General features: G+C 34.3%; 2 protein-coding genes across 2 annotated transcripts in view; one reads left to right on the forward strand and one right to left on the reverse strand.

Moving 5' to 3' along the window:
• LOC145296856 (uncharacterized) overlaps positions 1-11,257 on the reverse strand; it is a 153,042-nt gene extending 141,785 nt beyond the window's left edge. The window contains exon 1 of the mRNA XM_080142989.1: positions 11,210-11,257. The gene's annotated coding sequence lies outside the window, so the exon portion shown is untranslated. The remainder of the gene's footprint in view (positions 1-11,209) is intronic.
• A 3,623-nt stretch (positions 11,258-14,880) lies between these two features.
• LOC145297049 (uncharacterized) lies at positions 14,881-15,288 on the forward strand. Its single transcript, XM_080143275.1, has one exon. The coding sequence runs from the start codon at positions 14,881-14,883 to the stop codon at positions 15,286-15,288; it is 408 nt and encodes a 135-aa protein (XP_079999401.1).
• Positions 15,289-19,276: the final 3,988 nt, after the last annotated feature.

Here is a 19,276-nt window from a genome sequence, read left to right on the forward strand (position 1 = left end):
TTTTACTATCTTTATCAATTAAAAGTATCATTGTATGTTGAGTAAGACTGTGGTAATTGATAATAATTTGAAAGGACCTACCCGAAAAACAAAATGTTTCTATTTCTCGAGTTTGGACAAATAAAGTTAGCAGCAGCTGTAGTATTAGCAATAGCACAGTATAAACAAGACGCGTTCCTTAATTTTTATTCAAAAACAAATTAAGAAAAAAATGCAAATATGAATATAAATGTTCTTACATGTTTAATTAGAGCTATTTTGCTATCAGAATGAAATTAGCTTAGAACTATTTGGTTTTCAGAATATATAACAACAATCCCAATCAATTCGGCATTATGAATCCGTTGCAATTTCTCATATTTCTGGTCAAATTTAAAAACATGGTTAAGAAAACAAAATATACTTTTGGAGATATATAGCTTGCATGCACTTTTATTCATTGCATTAGTTTTGAACAGCGAATTAAAACAATGTTTTACTGCAAACAGCTGAAAATGTTTTTTCAAAATCAAAATAAATATCAAAATCTTGTTTGTATTATTATACACATAGATTTGAAAAAGTTGTAAACAAATATATAACAAATAAATGTTATCAAAGGCAAGATAAGTTACTTTTCTACCCAACTGGATATTTTTTTAGTGTTTTTATTTAATGTAACATGTTTATTCAGCTCGAAAAACATACAGTGTTTACCGATGTATTGGGAAATTAAAAACGGCGCCCGACACTCTCTTTGACACGGTAAGTTTGAGAAAAGGAGTTAAAAATAAAAAACTACACAAAATGCTGTTAAAAACCCACAGAATATATGTAAGCCTATGTCATGGTAACATATATTGAGCGAGTTTCTAACAGCATTTTGTCTTGTTCGAGCGCCCCCCCCCAACACAATACCTCTGTAAGCCACATACAAGCGTCTAAAACAAACAAAAAATAGATTCTTCCTTAAAGAAAAATGCACATGATTTATCTCCCATAAAAATAAATTGGTTAATTGAGGAGGAGGAGGAGGAGGAGGAGGAGGAGTGATAATCTCTAAGAATACTGAAAAACTACACACAAGTTCAGTGCTACCAAACCGTTGGTCTTTGAATATAGACTGCATATTGTTTTGATGACTAGGGAATACTAAAAAATTATAATATAATGTCATGTAGAAATTAGTATAAATTCAAAACTTACAAAAAAATGATCCAGATGTGCTAGATGTATTTTTAACAAAAAAATAATGATGTTGCCATTTTGTGGTTAAAAAATGGTGGAATTATAATTATTTAGTCAAAATGACCAGTTACAGTTACCTTCCTTGGATCTCAAGAACATTTCAACATAAAAACAAACGATAAAACTGTAGAAATCAATAAACCCAATAAGTTTTATTTTTAATTATAATTATTTTTCTATGAAATAATTTTAATTCTAAGTTAAAAATCATTTCAGAATTGGCAGCTTCAAAATTACGAATTTCGCAGAGCCATTGAGGCAGCACTTTTGATTTATTTATTTTTTAATTTAAAAAATATACAAAAAAATCGGCACTATTAGGACGAAATTTCAGAAAATCGTAATACTGAATTTTACATGAAAACAATGGTATCTACGTATTCCTCATATTTTTCAGATGATTATATCCAAAAATTATGAAAATCGATCAGGTAAAAAATTATTTATTTAAGAAAATAAAAAATAGAATTTTATGAATATGATCGTAAGACACAGGAGAGTTCAAAGAAGAGGTAATTTTCCATTTCGATTTAAACAGGATGGGCGAAATTTTTTACTTGCTAACACAATTAAAGTTGTTTTTTAAATAATTCAGTAATATTCAGGTAATTTTGACTACATAATTTGGAAACTACCATTGTAATCTTCTGCTATAATATAAATCTTACTTCTTTTTTGTTTTATTTTACTTCAGTTGAAGTTCTCAGAAATCAAGGGGCCCACGACCTGAGGCTAACACTTGACCTCTACATAAGGTATATAGATATTCGAATGTTCTATTAAAGTTCTTTATCTCTCAAAGACTGAGTTAGTAAAGAAATTGAGAACATAATTTTCCTCTCCCCAATTAACCATTTTCATATGTTGTAGTATATCTTTTGTTCTGGTCTCTTGGTCTTACTGGATTCCAGGACAAGAATTTATCTAGTCTGGTGGAGTATCCAGCTTTGTGCTATTACTTGAGGTAATATCACTTGGAGAAGGTGCACCATTTCTCGTAAAAGCTAAAGTGTGTTAGCCATAAAAAGGAGATCTTATTTGGGCAACGAATACTATATGATTTTGAATATTTGGTCAGGGTTAACTTCTCGAAAAAAAGTATCCTCATGCCAGGCTGTTCTGGCAAACCCCTGTACTGAGAGACCTTAGACACTTGAGGATAATGTCTAGTAGGCATTCAAGTATCTCTCCAGTAGGCATTCAAGTGTTTAAATATATGTATGTATGTATGTTTGTATGTCTGCTTAAAACTTTTGACAGAGGCGACAGATTTTTACGAGATCAGTATCATTTTAAAGCTTGACCCTTCAAAAAAATATCGAAAAATTGGCTGAAAACATTAATTCCTTCACCCTCAACTGGGCAGTTTTCTACAGGCAAGATCGTTTTTTTTTTGCGGACATTTTTTGCAAATCATTCAACCCTCGTGTCCACGATGTTGCATAAAAGGTATTATTTCGACCGCCCGTGACGGCACAACCACTGTAGGCACATCGGTAACACCGTTTGTTTTGGGGTTTTTTCACCTCTTTTTCCTTTGGTGCATTACGGATTCAAACCTGCTAACTACTCCTATTTCTTTTTTGTGCTTGCAATTTTTCTTTTTTGTTCAACCAACACCCTACACACACCTCCACTTTCTTTTCCGCCTTCACATCACGGGTTCGAGCCTGCCTGCCTACTACAACTTTTTTTGTTTTGTTCAACCTCCAAACACCCAAGCAACGCCGGGTACCAGGCTAGTCTATAACATAAATCTCACCTGTCTATTTAAATGTCTGCCTAAAACTTTTGAGGCGGATTTTTACGAGATTAGTAGCGTTATAAAGCTCAACCCTTCAGACAACAAATATCGAAAAATTGGCTAAAAACATTTTCTTCCCCCTCAACTGGACACTTTTCTACAAGGAGGGGTTGCCTTTTTCGCCGATATTTTCAAAAGTCATCCTCTCTTTTCAATTGTCTAGCCTTAATTTAAACCTGCGTCACTTTCGGTTTGGCGATGGGTGCAACAGCAAAGACGTGACATTTTTTTTTTTACATTCTTTTCCTTCTTCGCAGTACGGGATCGAGCCTGCCTCTCTCCATACAATTTTTTTTTCTTTGCTCAACACACACCTCCAAACACTCAGACAACGCCGGACACCCAGGCTAGTTTATTAGAATTGATAAAAAAATCAGTTGAAACCATTGTTTTTTTTATCTGTAAACTCCATTTATCGACTACGTTTACAGTATGCAATAGAAAGAGACATTAATTCTGGCGCTTAAAGCCACTGGAGATTTCAACTCAAATAAAAGCAGACATTTGTCTCCTTTTATTTCAACTGTGAAAAACATCTGATGTCGCGTTTTTTTTTAATCCTTAAAAGTATTTTATTTAAAAAGGACATGGAATATAAAATATAAATATTGACAAATTCTTAACAATGAAGAATGGAAGTACCCATTGATTAGTATTTTTTTATAGGTAAGTGATTTTTTGGAATGTATATATACATATATTTTATTGAAGTAAGTTAAAATTCGTTGATTTTCTTTAAATCTTTTTTTAAGAAAACCGATTTAAAAACAAATATTGCATAATTTGCTATTAAACCTGTTATTTTTTAAATTTGGTCTTTGCTCCTTTAATTAAAAAAAAAATAGGGTTTGAATTACATTTTTCAAGTAGTTATAAGCTTCGAAAGATAGAAGGTCGAATTATTCAATTTTTTATCGTGCATTTTTAATGGCGTTTTTTGACACTGCTAGTGCCTTTTTCGCTACTTTAATGGCTGACGGTTTTAGACCATAGCGATACTTTTTTTTTTTTTACTAAAAATACAATAGCAGTTGTTTTACTCAACCAAAATTTTTTAATATATTACTATTTTCGACATGACAATTAGTATTTTGGTTTTTGCTAAAAACCACATATTTAAAAAAAAAAAAATTTTTTTTTTAAATCAATGTTGACTATCTTAACAAACACTTTGCGTCCACACTAGGGAAGTTTTTTTGATTTTTTTTTTTTAGATGAAGGAGAAGGGTCATTATGTATCTCCGAAACAATGTGAAAAAAAATATGCATGATTCCGTTACGTCAGATTTGTGTTAACTATACAAACTATGGAAAAGCAGAAGCGACTTAATGATTTTTTAAAACCTTTCTTTATTTTCTTCAAACTGTAATTAATAATTAATCTTTGTTATAATTTTGTTAGGTTTGAAGATTTACACAGTTTAATGATTAATAATATTATAAACATTTGTATATTAAATATGAAATACGGTTTTACTGAATGTTCAATGTTCATGTTCGGCTTCCATATTTTGTTCGGTAAAAAGAGACAAACAAAATACGAGGGGGGCATACAAAATGCTTAATATTTGTGCAATAATATTTTCAAATCCGTTTTAATCTAGAGATAAAATAGCTTACAAGAGCCATGTTTATATAAAAACTTAATATTTAAAAAAAATTTAAACACAATTAATTAAAAATCTATGTTGTAATGGAACATTTTGAAATAATGGAATTTTAATCATTTTAATCTTTTCAAAATTAATTAACGTTTACGAAGTTTGTTTTTCTGGGCAATTCACTGATTATAGTATATATTAAATCGAAAAAACACTATTTAAAAAAAAACATTAAATTTATATCATTTTTTTACTTGCAACTTCAAGATAAATTTTTGTTCAATACATGTATTTAAATTTAAAAAAAATAAATATGTTTTACTTATTTGAACTCTTATGTTTCATAATAAATAGAAGTTTCGATAGATTTAAATATATTTTGTTTAAATTTTAAAAAAATATTTCCCCTTGTATATTTTACGGAAGCTGCATTTTATATGTAACTAGCAGGGGGTATCCGGCATTGCCTGAGTGTTTGGAGGTGTGTGTGGAAACTCCGGGGGGGGGGGGGGAGAGGATTAAAAAAAATGTTTTGGTAGGTAAGTATGAGGATTGAACCCGAACCATTGAGGCAAAGTTGTAAATTAAAGTGTGAAAAAAAACGAAAAAAAACGTGTGATGTTAACCATTGCCCCACCGCGAGATGCTAACGGAAACACGTTTGAATTTATTTAATTACTTGGATTTGGCAGGTGCCCATTTTAAGGAGTTAATGAGGTCAAGTTTGACTGCGGGATAGTATTTCATTTCATTTAGTGTGGAACGCTTTTTTTTATTTTTATTTTCCCAAAATGTTATAGGAAAAAGACTAACCCACATGCGGCGAGCGACAAATGTTGAATATTTATCTCCCCGAACTCGAGCAAATTAAATAGACAGGCGAGCTTCGTTGTTAACTCTGAGATATTACGATTTATATGTGATATAAAAAGTTTTAAGAAGTTGTTAGGCGACCGACCGCTTCTCTGAAAAAAGCCTTTCTTGGACATACACAAAAAGCGAACATACATTTTCGCTTTTATATATATAGACTAGTGGGGGATACCCGGCGATGCCCGGGTGTCTTGAGGTAAATCAAAACTCCAGGGGATGGGGGGTGGGGTGTTAAATAATAATAAAAAAAATGTTTTGGTAGGTAAGTATGAGAATCGAACCCGTACCCTTGAGTTGGAAATTAATGTGTGAAAAAAAAAAAAAAAACGGGCGGCGTTACCCATTAGGCCACCGCGACATACAACATACATAGGTTTGAATTTATTTATTGAACTATAAAAACAGGGATGCGCAATAAAAGTTAACTCTGCTGCTTCCATTTGACCTAATTAAGAAGGTCAAATAGAAGTCACGTAGTTGTTTACCCAAATTTGACTGTTTTTTTCCCCAACAGATGTTGGGGAGAGGGAAACCAGCTCCCAATTGTCCAGATTGAATAGCAATTGTCTGATGTACAACATTGATCAAAGCTGATTGCTTCTGGACATTTCCCGGCACAATGCCGAGAACTTGTTAACTTTGAATTAGTTTCGCTTTTTATACGAAAAAGCCTCATCAACACGCGAGAAGCCAAAATAGCAATAATTTTGTAAAAGTCGACGTAAATAAATCTAGATGCGACGCGCTTTCCCAAATCATACATATTATTATTTAGGACCCATATAAACAGTTGTAAGCGATCGTAACGACCCCGGAACCGTGTGTGAGAAAAGCCTTTTGAAGACATACAGGAAATGGTCACACACATTTTGCCTTTTATATATATAGATAGATTTCATTCTAAAATGGATAAGTATCGAAAATTTCACGAAAATCTGACCATAAGTTGATCTTTGCTAGATTTATTGAACACGGGTATGTTTTCATGTTCAAAATGCTTACTACATGGGAACGTTATTTTAAAGCGCCAATTTTGTAAACACGATTTTCGTTTCGAAATTTCATTATTTTCGTTCGATGAAAAATTTTTTAAAAATTATTACTAGTTTATTTAGCCCCTCTTCTTTTAAATGGTACAAAAGTTATACTGACAATTAGGTACGGGCAATTAATGGCTGCTTTGGTAGGGGAGGGGGGCATGGTTTTTAACGCCAGTTAATCATAATAATTTTTTGGGTTTGTTTTACTGTACACATAGATTTGAAAAAGTTGTCACAAAACAAATATAGAACAAATAAATGTTATCAAAGGCAAGATAAGTTATATATATATATGTCAGCCTATGTCACGGTAACATATATTGAGCGAGTTTCTAACAGTATTTTGCTGTTTTTTTATTTATAACTCATTTTCCCAAACTTACCGCCTCAAAGAGAGAGTCGGCTGCCATTTTGAATTTTCGATAACATCGGTAAACACTGTATGTTTTTCGAGCTGAATAAACATGTTACATTAAATATAAACACTAAAAACATATCCAGTTAGTTTGAAAAGTAACTTATCTTGTCTTTGATAACATTTATTTGTTATATATTTGTTTTGTGACAACTTTTTCGAATCTATGTGTACAGTAAAACAAACCCAGATTACGTTAAAAATGTAAAAAAAAAAAAAAAAAAAAGTAGAAATAATTTTTGCAATTATAATTTTTTTTGTGTGAATATATTAAATAAACAATGCTTACTTCAATGATAATTATTGGTAGTTCGAGAAATTAATTTTTCTTCGAGTTATATCGAATTCATTAATACGGACTTCAGGGGCTTTTTTTCGTAATGTTCCTGTAAAAATTATTTTATTTTATTGTTAAAAATTACGATGCTTTATTTACATAAAAAAGCAAAAATAAATTCTTGCGTTTTTATTTACTACTGAAAACCATAACTTTAGTAAAGGTATTTTTGTTTAAACAAAATAATACATTTTCACTAAGATTTAAATAAAAATAATTAGTTCATTATATTCTGCGATCATTATTTGATAAATACTGAAAATTTCATTAAAATTGGTTAATTCCCTGATTTTTAGTGAATTTTTAAGTAAAGGGAGGGGTCAAAATGTTTATACATTTTGAGCAGAGCGGCATTCATTTTGCCCGTACCTAAAAATATTAATCTATCTATCTATATCTATCTATCTATATATCTATAAAAACAGAGATGTGTGTGCCACAGACGATTTCTGATTGGTTAATCCAATAATCACATCTCCTAAAAAACTATGGTTCCTACGCTCTTACCTTTACCATAAAATATTATGGCTTTATTTATTGTCCATCTTGGAAGGGTTTAATTTTTTCATAACTTGTTATTTACAAATTAAAAAAATACGAAACTTACACAATCTAGCAATCCAACCTACGACATCACGGCCGCCATTCTGGTGCTAGCCGCAGACACGTACACACAACACGAAAACAATGTTTTGAAAATCTAGCAAAAATTAATTTTCCTGAAATTTTTCAATATTTAAAAATAAATTATGCCGGCTGATAAAATTTTAAAACTTTTTTTTAAAGCTAGATAAAATTTTAAAATACTTATTTTTATATAAAACGCGCGTTCACTCGTGGTCTTTTCATTTCGGGTTTGTATTACTGTACACAGAGATTCGAAAAAGTTGTCAAAAAACAAATATATAACAAATAAATGTTATTAAAGGCAAGATAAGTTACTTTTCTACCAAACTGGATATATTTTTCGTGTTTTTATTCAATGTAACATATTTATTCAGCTCAAAAAACGGGTTTGTATTACTGTACACATAGATTCAAAAAAGTTGATAAGATACGAAACAATATGCATAATATAAACACAGCACGAAAACACGCGCACACACACTCACGTCCACTACCGTCCTTGGCTACGTCACGTTGCTATGGCAACACGATAAACACACAGTAAATTTGATTTTCTTCATTTCTACGCAAATATAAATCATATAGAATATCTGTATGAATATAATTACACGTAATAGTTAAATAAAGATGATCATCGTATAAGAGAACCGAAAATAAAAACTAATAGGGAATTAATTAAAAACGATAAAAAATATGCACATTAGCTAGATCTTTTGTAGATGAATGCAATTCCACGACTCATAAATAACAAAGTTGTATTTTCTTTTTAAATAAATAGAAAAAAGGGGTGTTGATAAGACTATCAATACACACAAAAAATATAGATTTATTTTTGGGTAAAGTTCCCCCGGGTTTTCCTTTCACTTCAGTAAATAATGGTCTTTTGTTATATATATGGCATACTATTATCCTTATATATATGATGTTTATGTTTATATATATATATAAGTGATAGTGTCTGTGTGTGTCTGTGCGTCTGTGTGCATTTCCCTATGCTAAAACTCTGTCAATTTTAAGCCTACAGATTCGAAATTTGATATACAGGGTACTGAGATTTGGGAAAATCGATGTGATAGGTTTTCGACAGAAATTTGGCGATTAAGTGGTCAATATTCAACAATTTGACCTTTGAGAACTCTACCAAACTCCTCCTACAATTTAGGGTCTAAACACGTGATATTTTATATATAGATTCCTTGGACATGGATCTAACTTATTAACTTTACTTGATCCCTAAACAATAAATGTTAAGAGGTCATAATAGGGGTCAAAGTTTTAAAAAATTGACCGTTTTTTTTTTCCTCAGCATACACTTCAAAACACCTGGGCAACGCCGGGCACCGATTGCTAGTTTATAATAAAGTTACATTGTTTTACATATAGGGGGGGGGCAATTCTGTGGTGACTTTTAGAGGTGCCTAAGGGTCATTTTTATTTCTCCCTTTTTGGCAAACGTACAAGAGTGAGGCCCCTATAGCAGCATCGGCTCCGATGTTGTACGCAGTTCGCCAGTTCGGTCGAGGAAGCATTCCTTATTTCCGAAAAGGAAAGAAATTTTGGCGTGTGTGGCTTTTTTTTGTTTTTAATTATTTTGGTTTGAACTTTGCGCTTTTCGGATTATTTTGTTATCTTTTTTGTTTTTATGGATATTTTTGGGGGCTGTGTTATTGTTTTTTGAATGGATATTTTTTTTTGGGGGGGGCGTGTTTTTTGTCTGGGTAGATTTTTTCTTCTTGACGTTTTTTTTGGATGGATATTGTTTGTTTGGCCGTGTTGTTTTTTTGGAGGGGGGAGGGATAGATAAAAATTTCAATTTGGCTTGAACTTGGCGATTTTCGGATTATTTTGTTATTGTTTCTTTTAAACGAATTTAACAGTATGGGCACAAGTTCCAAACATTTAAAAACATTAGAAACACTTCAAACATTTTTTTTTGGGGGGGGGGGCAGTTACACCATAAAAAAAAAAATCACGGTACACATAAGCACCTAAATTGTTTTTGTTTTCATTTTGTTTGTTTGTTAAACCGGCTAGAAAAAAATAAAAATAAAATAAATAATAATCCGAAAAATCACAAAGTTCAAGATTTCTTTCCTTTTCGGAATAAGGAATGCTCCCTCGAACGTACAACGTACAACATCGAAGCCGATGCATATTTCGCTAGAGGGTCTTATTATCATTCGTGTATGTCAGCCTCGTTTTTTTTGGGGGGGGGGGGATTAAAATCTGCAATTTTTGGGCTCTCATTTATGATTTTTTTTTCGGGGGGGGGTGCTAGATTATAACGCAAAAACATCAGAAAATGAAGATAGAACTATTTGCTGGCGACAATTTTAAACGTGATGTTCGTTCGAAACATACCAGTATACCCCTAAAAATCAACCTTTTATTCTTCATTTGGTCTGCCATATCACAAATACCGTTTTTTATTTTATTTATTTATTTATTTATTTTTTGGTGCTAATGCACTTACTGATCCGCGCTATTTTTTAAATCGTATTTCCAAGTTTAATTAAAGTTTTATGATGTTTTTTGTATTCAATTGCAAGGTTAAAGTACAGAATAGGTACAAAACACCCTCCCCATGTTAAGAATGGCTTTTTAAATAATAACATTATTTCAGCACGGATCAATAAGTGCATGAGTACCTTTTTTTTTTTTTTTTTTTAAATTAATTTCGTATAGCCACTGAGGCAGCCATTTTTAACTATAAGAATCGGAGGGGGGGGGCCAGAAATACGTGTTTACGTTGTCGATCAACATTCAAAAACGATTTCGAAGACTTTAAATTATTGGATACAAAAATAAGGGTTAGAAATGAACTTTAGAAGACACATTCAATTATAGTATCTTGTTTTTGCACCTAAACCAGTAAAAAAAACAAAACTATTTTTCAACGGTGTCACTACTGTATGGATGGACGAACCGCATGTTGATGAAAAAAAAAATATAAAAAGGAAGGTATAAAAATATCAATATTTATAAAAAAAAAAAAAAAACTGGAAAGAAAAAAACACTTTAAAAAATAAAAATAAATCACTTTTAAGCTTTCATTAAATTAAATTTATATATAAAAAAAAATACTATGTAATTTCACCGGTCTCAAGTTATATATACAAATAATAATAAAGAAAATGTTACTTTAAAAAAAAGACAAAATAAGTCTTTCTCATTTTTCAAAATTAATAAAAATCAAATAAATCAGTGTTTCTGATTTGAATTCTAAAAATAAACCAATATATATCTTTTTAATTAACAACATAAACAAAAATAATGTTCACTTACTTGCGTCGCACTGTAAGATTAACCGCGCTTTTCTCCGGTGTCACTGAAACGAAAGTTCCGTATTAAACAATGACCGACATCTGTATTAAAAAAATAACTTTTCTGAAATAGCAAACTATAAAATTGAAAATGAGGGACTTAAAATAATTCTCCCCACCCCCTTTTAAAATATCTAATAATGATCGGAGTAAATAATATTTTGCTTGGTGTCAATAATTTACCGCGTCAAAAGTTGATTTTGCTTATTTTATTTAATAGTTCGTTTGATGTACCTATTTGCTTGCCTCCCTACGGGGGCAGAGTTAGACACAAGGCCGGTTTGTAATGTGTGGAAAATACAGCTCCCCAACAAAAGGAACAAAAAATAAAAATGGCCTCAGTCTAGAAGGGCTTCTCTTCCATTGGCCGAGGACAGAAAAGGTGAAGGGCTGCATTAAACAGATACTACACTGTGATCTTGGACCGAAGGCCGCGGTTCTGAATATTCGGGCAAATAGGATTCAAATTGCAATAAAGTTGCCCGTTCTCTTTTTAAATTAAAGCAATTTAAAATAGATTTCTGATGTGTTTCTAATTAAATTAGGAGTATTTTTTGTTGTCGAACACTGTATATTCAAACATCATTCAAAACTTGATAGGAGCGCATACCATCGTGTGTTGCGGAACATGTTCGAACACGTGGGTGGCCTTCGTAATATATTAAGAAGGCTGAGGAACTAAAATCATGTAACCTGACATCATTAAATTTGATCTTGTTAACTTAATGCTGAGTTATCTATCCTTGACCCAAACTCTCCACGGGTGGAGGAGAGAAGTGCACTGTCATAATGGAGTCAATAAACATCTCACATACATCGTAGATGAATAACCAAACACTTGTGTCCTGTTGTCATTCCTCGTTATCTAATGTTCCTATGTCTATACTATGCATATCACTACCAGACAAGCCGCCATTTCCTGCTAGACCTGAATATTGAGAAAACCTAGAAAACTGGATCAAATGTCACTTTGCAAACAGGGCTTTCAACACATGTACACACCAAAAAGTTGCAAGCCATGACTGGAGAACCATTCATCATCACCTTCCTGGACAACTACCAACCTAAAGCCATTCACAAACCAATCCCGGTTCCCCACCACAGGAAATAAGCTGTCAAATTCCAGTTAGATGCTGATGTAGCACTGAACATCATTGAACTAGTATCAGCAGGGACACCAATGAGATGGTGTTCCAAAATGCTCACAGTTTCCAAAAAAGATGGCAGCCCATGTAGAACGGTTGATCTGCAGAATTTGAATGCAGCAAAAAGACAGGAGACAAACCACACACTCTCTCCATTCAACCTTGTGAACACAATACCCTCAGGAAAAAAACAAAAAAACATTCTTAATGCCTGGAATGGGTATCACAGTGTTCTCCTTGCTGCAAAAATGCAAGATGCCATGACTTTCATCACAGAATGGGGCAGATACCAATATTTGTAAGCCCCCAACGTTTCACAACATCCAATGAAAGCTACACAAAGAGATTTGTTACAGAAGGTTTCCCTCATATGGCCTGCTGCGTGAACAACTCTATTTTATGGGATGATGATATAGCACACTATTAGATACAGAATGCTTGATGCTGAAAGCAGAATCGTATTTAACCCAGATAAATTCTATTTTGCAAAACACAATGTGAAGTTTGTTCGTTTCGACATAAGCCTTACAGGATACAAACCATCTCAAAAATTAGTTGAGGGTATCACCGATGAATATTACAGGAGTTAGATCTTTCTTTGGTCTGATTAACCAAGTTTCATATACATTTGCCCAGGCACCCATCATGTCACGTTTCAGAGAACTGCTGAAACATAACAACAGATTTTACTGGGATGATACATTGGAACAACTCTTTCAGCAGTCCAACGATAAAATCCTAGAGAGCATCCAAGACGGTGTTCGAACATTCAAAATAAATCACCGAACATGCCTAATCACAGACTGGAGGTGAACGGGAATAGGATTTACTCGATTTCAAAAACATTGTGGATGCCCATCTACAATGGATCACCTTTGTGGGTCAGGACACTGGAAGGTTATATATATTCTGGCTCCCAGTTCACTAGACCTGCTAAAAGCCATTACACATCGATTGAAGGAGAAGTTTTAGCCATAAAGTTTGGTTTGGAAAACTGCAAACTATTTGCTTTGGGTTGCCCCCACCTGATACTTGCTATCGATCACAAACCCCTCATGCTGATATTCAGCGGACGTAGCTTGGACGAAATTAAAAATTCCAGGATATTAGACATCAGAGAGTAAACCCTGATGTACCAATTCAAGGCCATATCAATACCAGGTAATGCCAATGGTGGGGAAAATGCTATATCCCATGTACCTGCACCTACCACCAAAGTTGCAACAACTGAATCACATAACATGGAAGAAGCGTTGCAAGCTGGGATAGAATCTCAATACAACCTAGAAACATCTTTGATCGAAATCGCGTGCACACAGCAAGAGGTTAAGATTGATCATCAATACATAAACCATGTGGATACAATAGAAAAAGGATTCTCTGAACATAAGGATCATTTACATCTGAACATTAGGGAGTTCTGGAATATATGGAGTGACCACTGTTCAGTCCCTAGTATTCAAGGCAGGGCACATATTAATTGAAAAAACTATGCATATTGGCCCCAAAAGAGCCAATAGCGTGAGAAGCAATGCCACACTATGATTTTTTGGCCCAGTATAAGTGCACAATTGCAAAAAAAGCGTAATCAATGCAAAAAAATTGCCCCATCAAACCATAAAGAACCTACACTCGAGCCTGTTCACCTTGACTGTTGCGGGGCTAACAGGTGTCGATGTTAATCCCACAAACTCAAAAATAATAATAATAAAATCAAGTGTAAAATGGAGTTGAAACAATCAAGCAAAGATGACTGAGACGAATGGATAAATTAAATACAAAATTTATTTTTTTTAAAAGATTGTAAATGAATGAAAAGAGAAGATAAGAAAGTTTCTTCTTAATTGCAAGTCTCTACCTGTGACTGAGGTGATTGAATGAAAAGATGTAGAAAAGTAAAAGTTCTTGGTTAGAAATAACCAGTCTTTTTACGAAGAATTAAATAATATAAAAGTTCCACTGCTTACTTAGCGGAGAGATAGAAAAGGGTAAAAATAAAAGATCCATTAGGGTTGCAAGTATCCACGTGGAGGAATTAATTGACAGGCGTGCGTGTGTTTAATGTCCAAATGCGGATGGGTCGATGTTGATGTTTACGCCATGGTGTTCAAAGGTCGACTGCCGTTTAAGTGCAAAAATGCCCTTTTTATACCTCTCCGATCGGAGGCCTTCAGAAAAAGACATTTTTTAAAAATTGTTTTCCTTGTAATCCGATTGGATGAAAAGAATAACATCCTTATGACGTAAGATGCTTTAAGTGACGTCCGCACGAACAACTGAAGTTTCCTTTAAGATCCACCGAATTTGCATTGGTGGGGAAAGGAAATGTACGCACAGCTGAAACGATGTTTATACATCCATGCGTGTGCAACTGGGTTTTACTGTTAAAGCAGCATGCCATTATTCTGTTTTGAGTTGATTCGATGCTGCAATGTCAAGGCTACGATATGACTACCGATTCCAGTCAACAGTGACAGATATTTTCAACATGGCTGAATGGAAATATATGATATGCACTGACAGATATTCAGGTTGGACAGAGGTATTTTCAATACACCAACATGTCAGGGTATCCACAGTATACAATGTTCCATCCAGATACTTTGTGAATTATGGTGTGCCAGAGGAAATTGCTTATGAAGGTAGACCCCCATACAACTCTGATGAATGGAAGATATTTCTCAAAACATGGGGCATGTCTCTGCGAGCCTATTACCAGCAAAGCAATGGCAGAGCCGAGGCAGCTGTCAAGCATATGAAGCAGATACTAACAACAAACATTAGTCCTAATAGTTCACTGGACACAGACAAAGTGGCAAAAACACTTTTACTCCATCACAACGCATCACCACCTGACATAGGTGCATCACCTGCAGAACTTCTATTTGCTGAATGACCACTTACTAACCCCAACAAAATTCTGCCATGAATGCTTGGATCTTGCCGATATGCCATCGACCAGCGGTTCATCAACAACACCAAACATACTGAAAACAGGACACAACTTAATCCACTAAAAATCGGGGAACACGTGTCAATTCAAAATTAACATGGACACAAACCCCTACACTGGGACAACACAGGCACAGTTGTTGAAACTCTCCCTCACAGACAATACTGTATAGTGATCGATGGCAGCAGGGGAACCATACTCCAAAACCGCCATTACATCCACAAAATAAACACGGGTACCTGCAACCTGGCCCATGATGACACCCTACCAAATGGCTTACCAAACGACAATATGGGCATCCATGTCTTGCAATTACCTATCCTACCAAACTCAGTACACCCAGAAAGCCAACACCCTCAAACACAAATACTGCCAGCACCATCTTCTGCACTTAGAACACAAATAGAGAATGAAAAGACAGAGATAATACAGAACAAAGGACTAGAGGCCAGGTCTACACCTGTCCGTAACAGATGACTACCCTCTAGACTTAAGGACTTCCAGCTCGAATAATAAAATAAATAAAAAATAATTAAATAAATAATAAAAAAACATGTTAACTTAATGCTGAGTTATATATCCTTGACCCGAGCTCTCCAAAAGTGGAGGAGAGAAGTGCACTGTCATGGTGAAGTCAATAAAACATCTTATGTGCATCATAGATGAATAACCAATCGCTTGTGTCTTGTTGTCATTACTCGTTATGGTATGCTAAGTTAAGGTGGGTTTATATAGAATTCTCTCCAGAACTTTCTGGAAACTTTCAGATTTAGTGTGCTACACTGCAATTGGTTAAAAGAACTGGATATTTGCATATTTATCATACAACTTGTCATCAACAAGTAAAAGTTTCCAATCGACATACATAGGCTTGACCAAAAAAGAACTTAGGTATCTTGACAATTTAAATTATTTTACGGTTAGCTGCACACATCTTTATGATGTAGAAATCTGCTATTGGCTTATGTCATCTTTCAGCTGGGATTTAACCTTTTTTTATTAATGAGTCATCACTTATCTAGTCCAAAAGCAACTAGAGATATCATTATTCTTAAGTGTCCTTATGTCCAGGTTGCATTTTTGAAATTCACCGGCTGTAACAATCAAGCTTTAGTAGAGTGTATTCCGATTCTTTATGTAGCTGTTCATTTGAACTTGAAATTATAAAAATTGGTCAGTCATCTCATAAGATAGTGAATTTTCAAGAGTCTATGACAATTTTAAATGTCTGTACAAAAATAAGTCTGAAAACCTATTTAAGAAACCTCATAGGTCACTTCTGATTAAATTAATTTTTTTTAAACAGCTTCTTTTTGATATTCTCGTCTTGACTTTCCTTTTCCATTAAAAAAGGGTCTTCTTTTCAACAGGAAACATTTTATGATGACATCTTATAATTGGTCAGTAAGAAATTTCAACGTCTATATTTTCTAGTTAACCAGTTCAGGTTAACCCAAGATGCATTAGGGGTTTCTCGCCCTAATATCCTCTTCTTTATTTTCTTTTTTTTTAGAGCTTTCTTGCTCTTAACTAAAGGGAGAGACAAATATATGTTGACAAGTTAAGTGACCTCGCAATGGAGCACAAAAAGGGCATCCTGCTAGTAAGGCTGCTTTTGGATACTGATTTTAAAATGGGCACAAAAGGGGCACAAAAAATCCCATCCCCAAACACCCAACTAATCCTCAGCTCTCTCTCTCTCTCTCTCTCGTCCTTTGGCTGACTGCTAGAATGCCCATCCCATGCTAAATAGGAGGAGGAGGAGGAGGAGGAGGAGGAGGAGGATGATGATGATGATGATGATGAGGAGGAGGAGGAGGAGGAGGAGGAGTTGTGATGTCATAAGCACAGGCAAATCTCACTGCTAAAAATCAATTGAACTCTTGCTACAATCAAGACCTGAAATAATCCCTGGTTGTAAAGACAAGCCTACTGAACATCAAGCCAAACAAACCACTGCAAACAAAGCACAACAGACAACATATTGGTAAATATATAGATTTTCCTGAGTTTTGATATTGTCCAAGGTGAAATATCTCTGTAAATGTTATTTTAGTATATTTAACTATTTAAGTAATAACTAGGGCTGTGACAGCAGAATATTCTTTTCATTGTTTTGACTCTCGGGTATATATCCGACACAGTTAGGCACACTTAATCAACCAAAAATCACATCTGTCTGTATAAAAACATATAAGATATTAATGGATATATACTCAAGAGTCAAAACAATGAAAAGAATATGCTGTTGTCACAGTCCAAGTAATAACTAAGTAAACTATTTTTATTATCTCCTTTTGATCATTTATTTTAATGTAAATGGCCTAAGAAAATAACATTCTCAAAATACTTAATCTAATTGGACAAGAGAAAAATCCAGGTTGTTGTCGATGCTCATATATTCAACCAGCATGACGTTAATGTGGGTATGCTCCAGGGATCGAACTTTGGATATTTATTCTTCTTGATATTCATAAATACTCTCTGATGAAATTGTGACTGAGATTTGTATATTTTCTGATAGCACTACATTCTATAGCAGACATTGTGGGAAGAATGAATGTGTAAGCCATGTTTAGTTTCATAAAAGTTTCAGATGTTCGTTGTTTTAAACAAGTCTTGAGAGGTGACTGGTTTGCAGTAGACAGAACAGTTTCTGATGGTTCATTGTTCTAAGCAAGTTTTGAGAGGTGACTTGTTTGCAGTAGACAGTTCCACAGAACAAAATATTCTTACCGTGTCGAGACGGAAAAAAAACCCATGTGAAATTGCTCCAGAAAAGGTTTAATATTTATGAAGCAATTCTGGTTTCTGATTGGTTGGTAGCAGAACGTGAATTAATTCGATTCGTCAGTTCCTAGCAGCATCGTTTATAAATAGAATCGTCCGACTGTGTGGGATCATACCCCATTAAAAGTCCATTTTGATGGGATGTCTCCTAGCGGCTTCGGCTGCAGGGAGACAGGGTAGTACATGTCAAGGATTCGTCACTTGACATTCAGCCCAACAGGTGAGGGGCCGGGAACCGGCCCAGCACCTGTTGGACTGAAGTACACCGCCTGGTTAATACCTAGGAGGTCCATCCTCCCAGGCCTTGCCACCGGGCTTTCCAGTGGGGCAAGTTTATTGCTTGCTGCCTGAGGCGCCCCGACCGGGGAATGCCGACGGGGTTACTCAGGCAATTTTTAAAATTGCATGAGTGCCCCTCCTTTAGGGGAGCCTGCGGGGTTCCCACTTTCCAGGCCTTATGCCAAATAATGCTGATGTGAGCAGCATTTAAATAACTACCCCATTACAAGTCCAAAATATTGCAACACATATATTCAAGGCAATGTCTGAAAAGTTAGAAAATGACATTGCGTCTGTAATCAAATGGAGAGATAACTGGATGGTAACATTTAATGCTACTAAGACTAAGCTCTTTTCGTTCAACAATTGAAAGGAACTTTTGATACATAATAGTACTCTAAATAAGAGTTCATCATTCAGACTCCTCGATGAAACATTCACGGGTAACATGAATTGGAACAAATACAGAAGACATTACCAAGGCTGCTGGTGCAAAAAAAAAGTGGGCTTCCTCTAACATGCTAGAAAAAATATTTGTCCGAAATATCCTTTGTTTTTACAAAACCATCATTCGCCCATGCATGAAATGTTGTTACCAAATCTGAACTGACACGTCAACCACTAGTCTCTCTCTATTAGAAAATCTAAAAAGGAATCTCCAATCTAATAAATCCCGAACTGTCAACCAAGCTTCAAATCCTGTACTTGTTTCACGACTGGTTTAATGGAAACTGCTTTGATAAACTCATAGCCCTTGCGCTCTTTTGATGTAAATGCTAGTGATGGGACGATTCCAATATTTTTCCCAATTCCCATACAGTTACCGATTAAAATCAAATATTTTTTATTCTGTCATTATTAC

Source organism: Euprymna scolopes, chromosome 17, assembly GCF_053919585.1.
Source record: "Euprymna scolopes isolate OS-2025 chromosome 17, ASM5391958v1, whole genome shotgun sequence".
NCBI lineage: Eukaryota > Metazoa > Mollusca > Cephalopoda > Sepiida > Sepiolidae > Euprymna > Euprymna scolopes.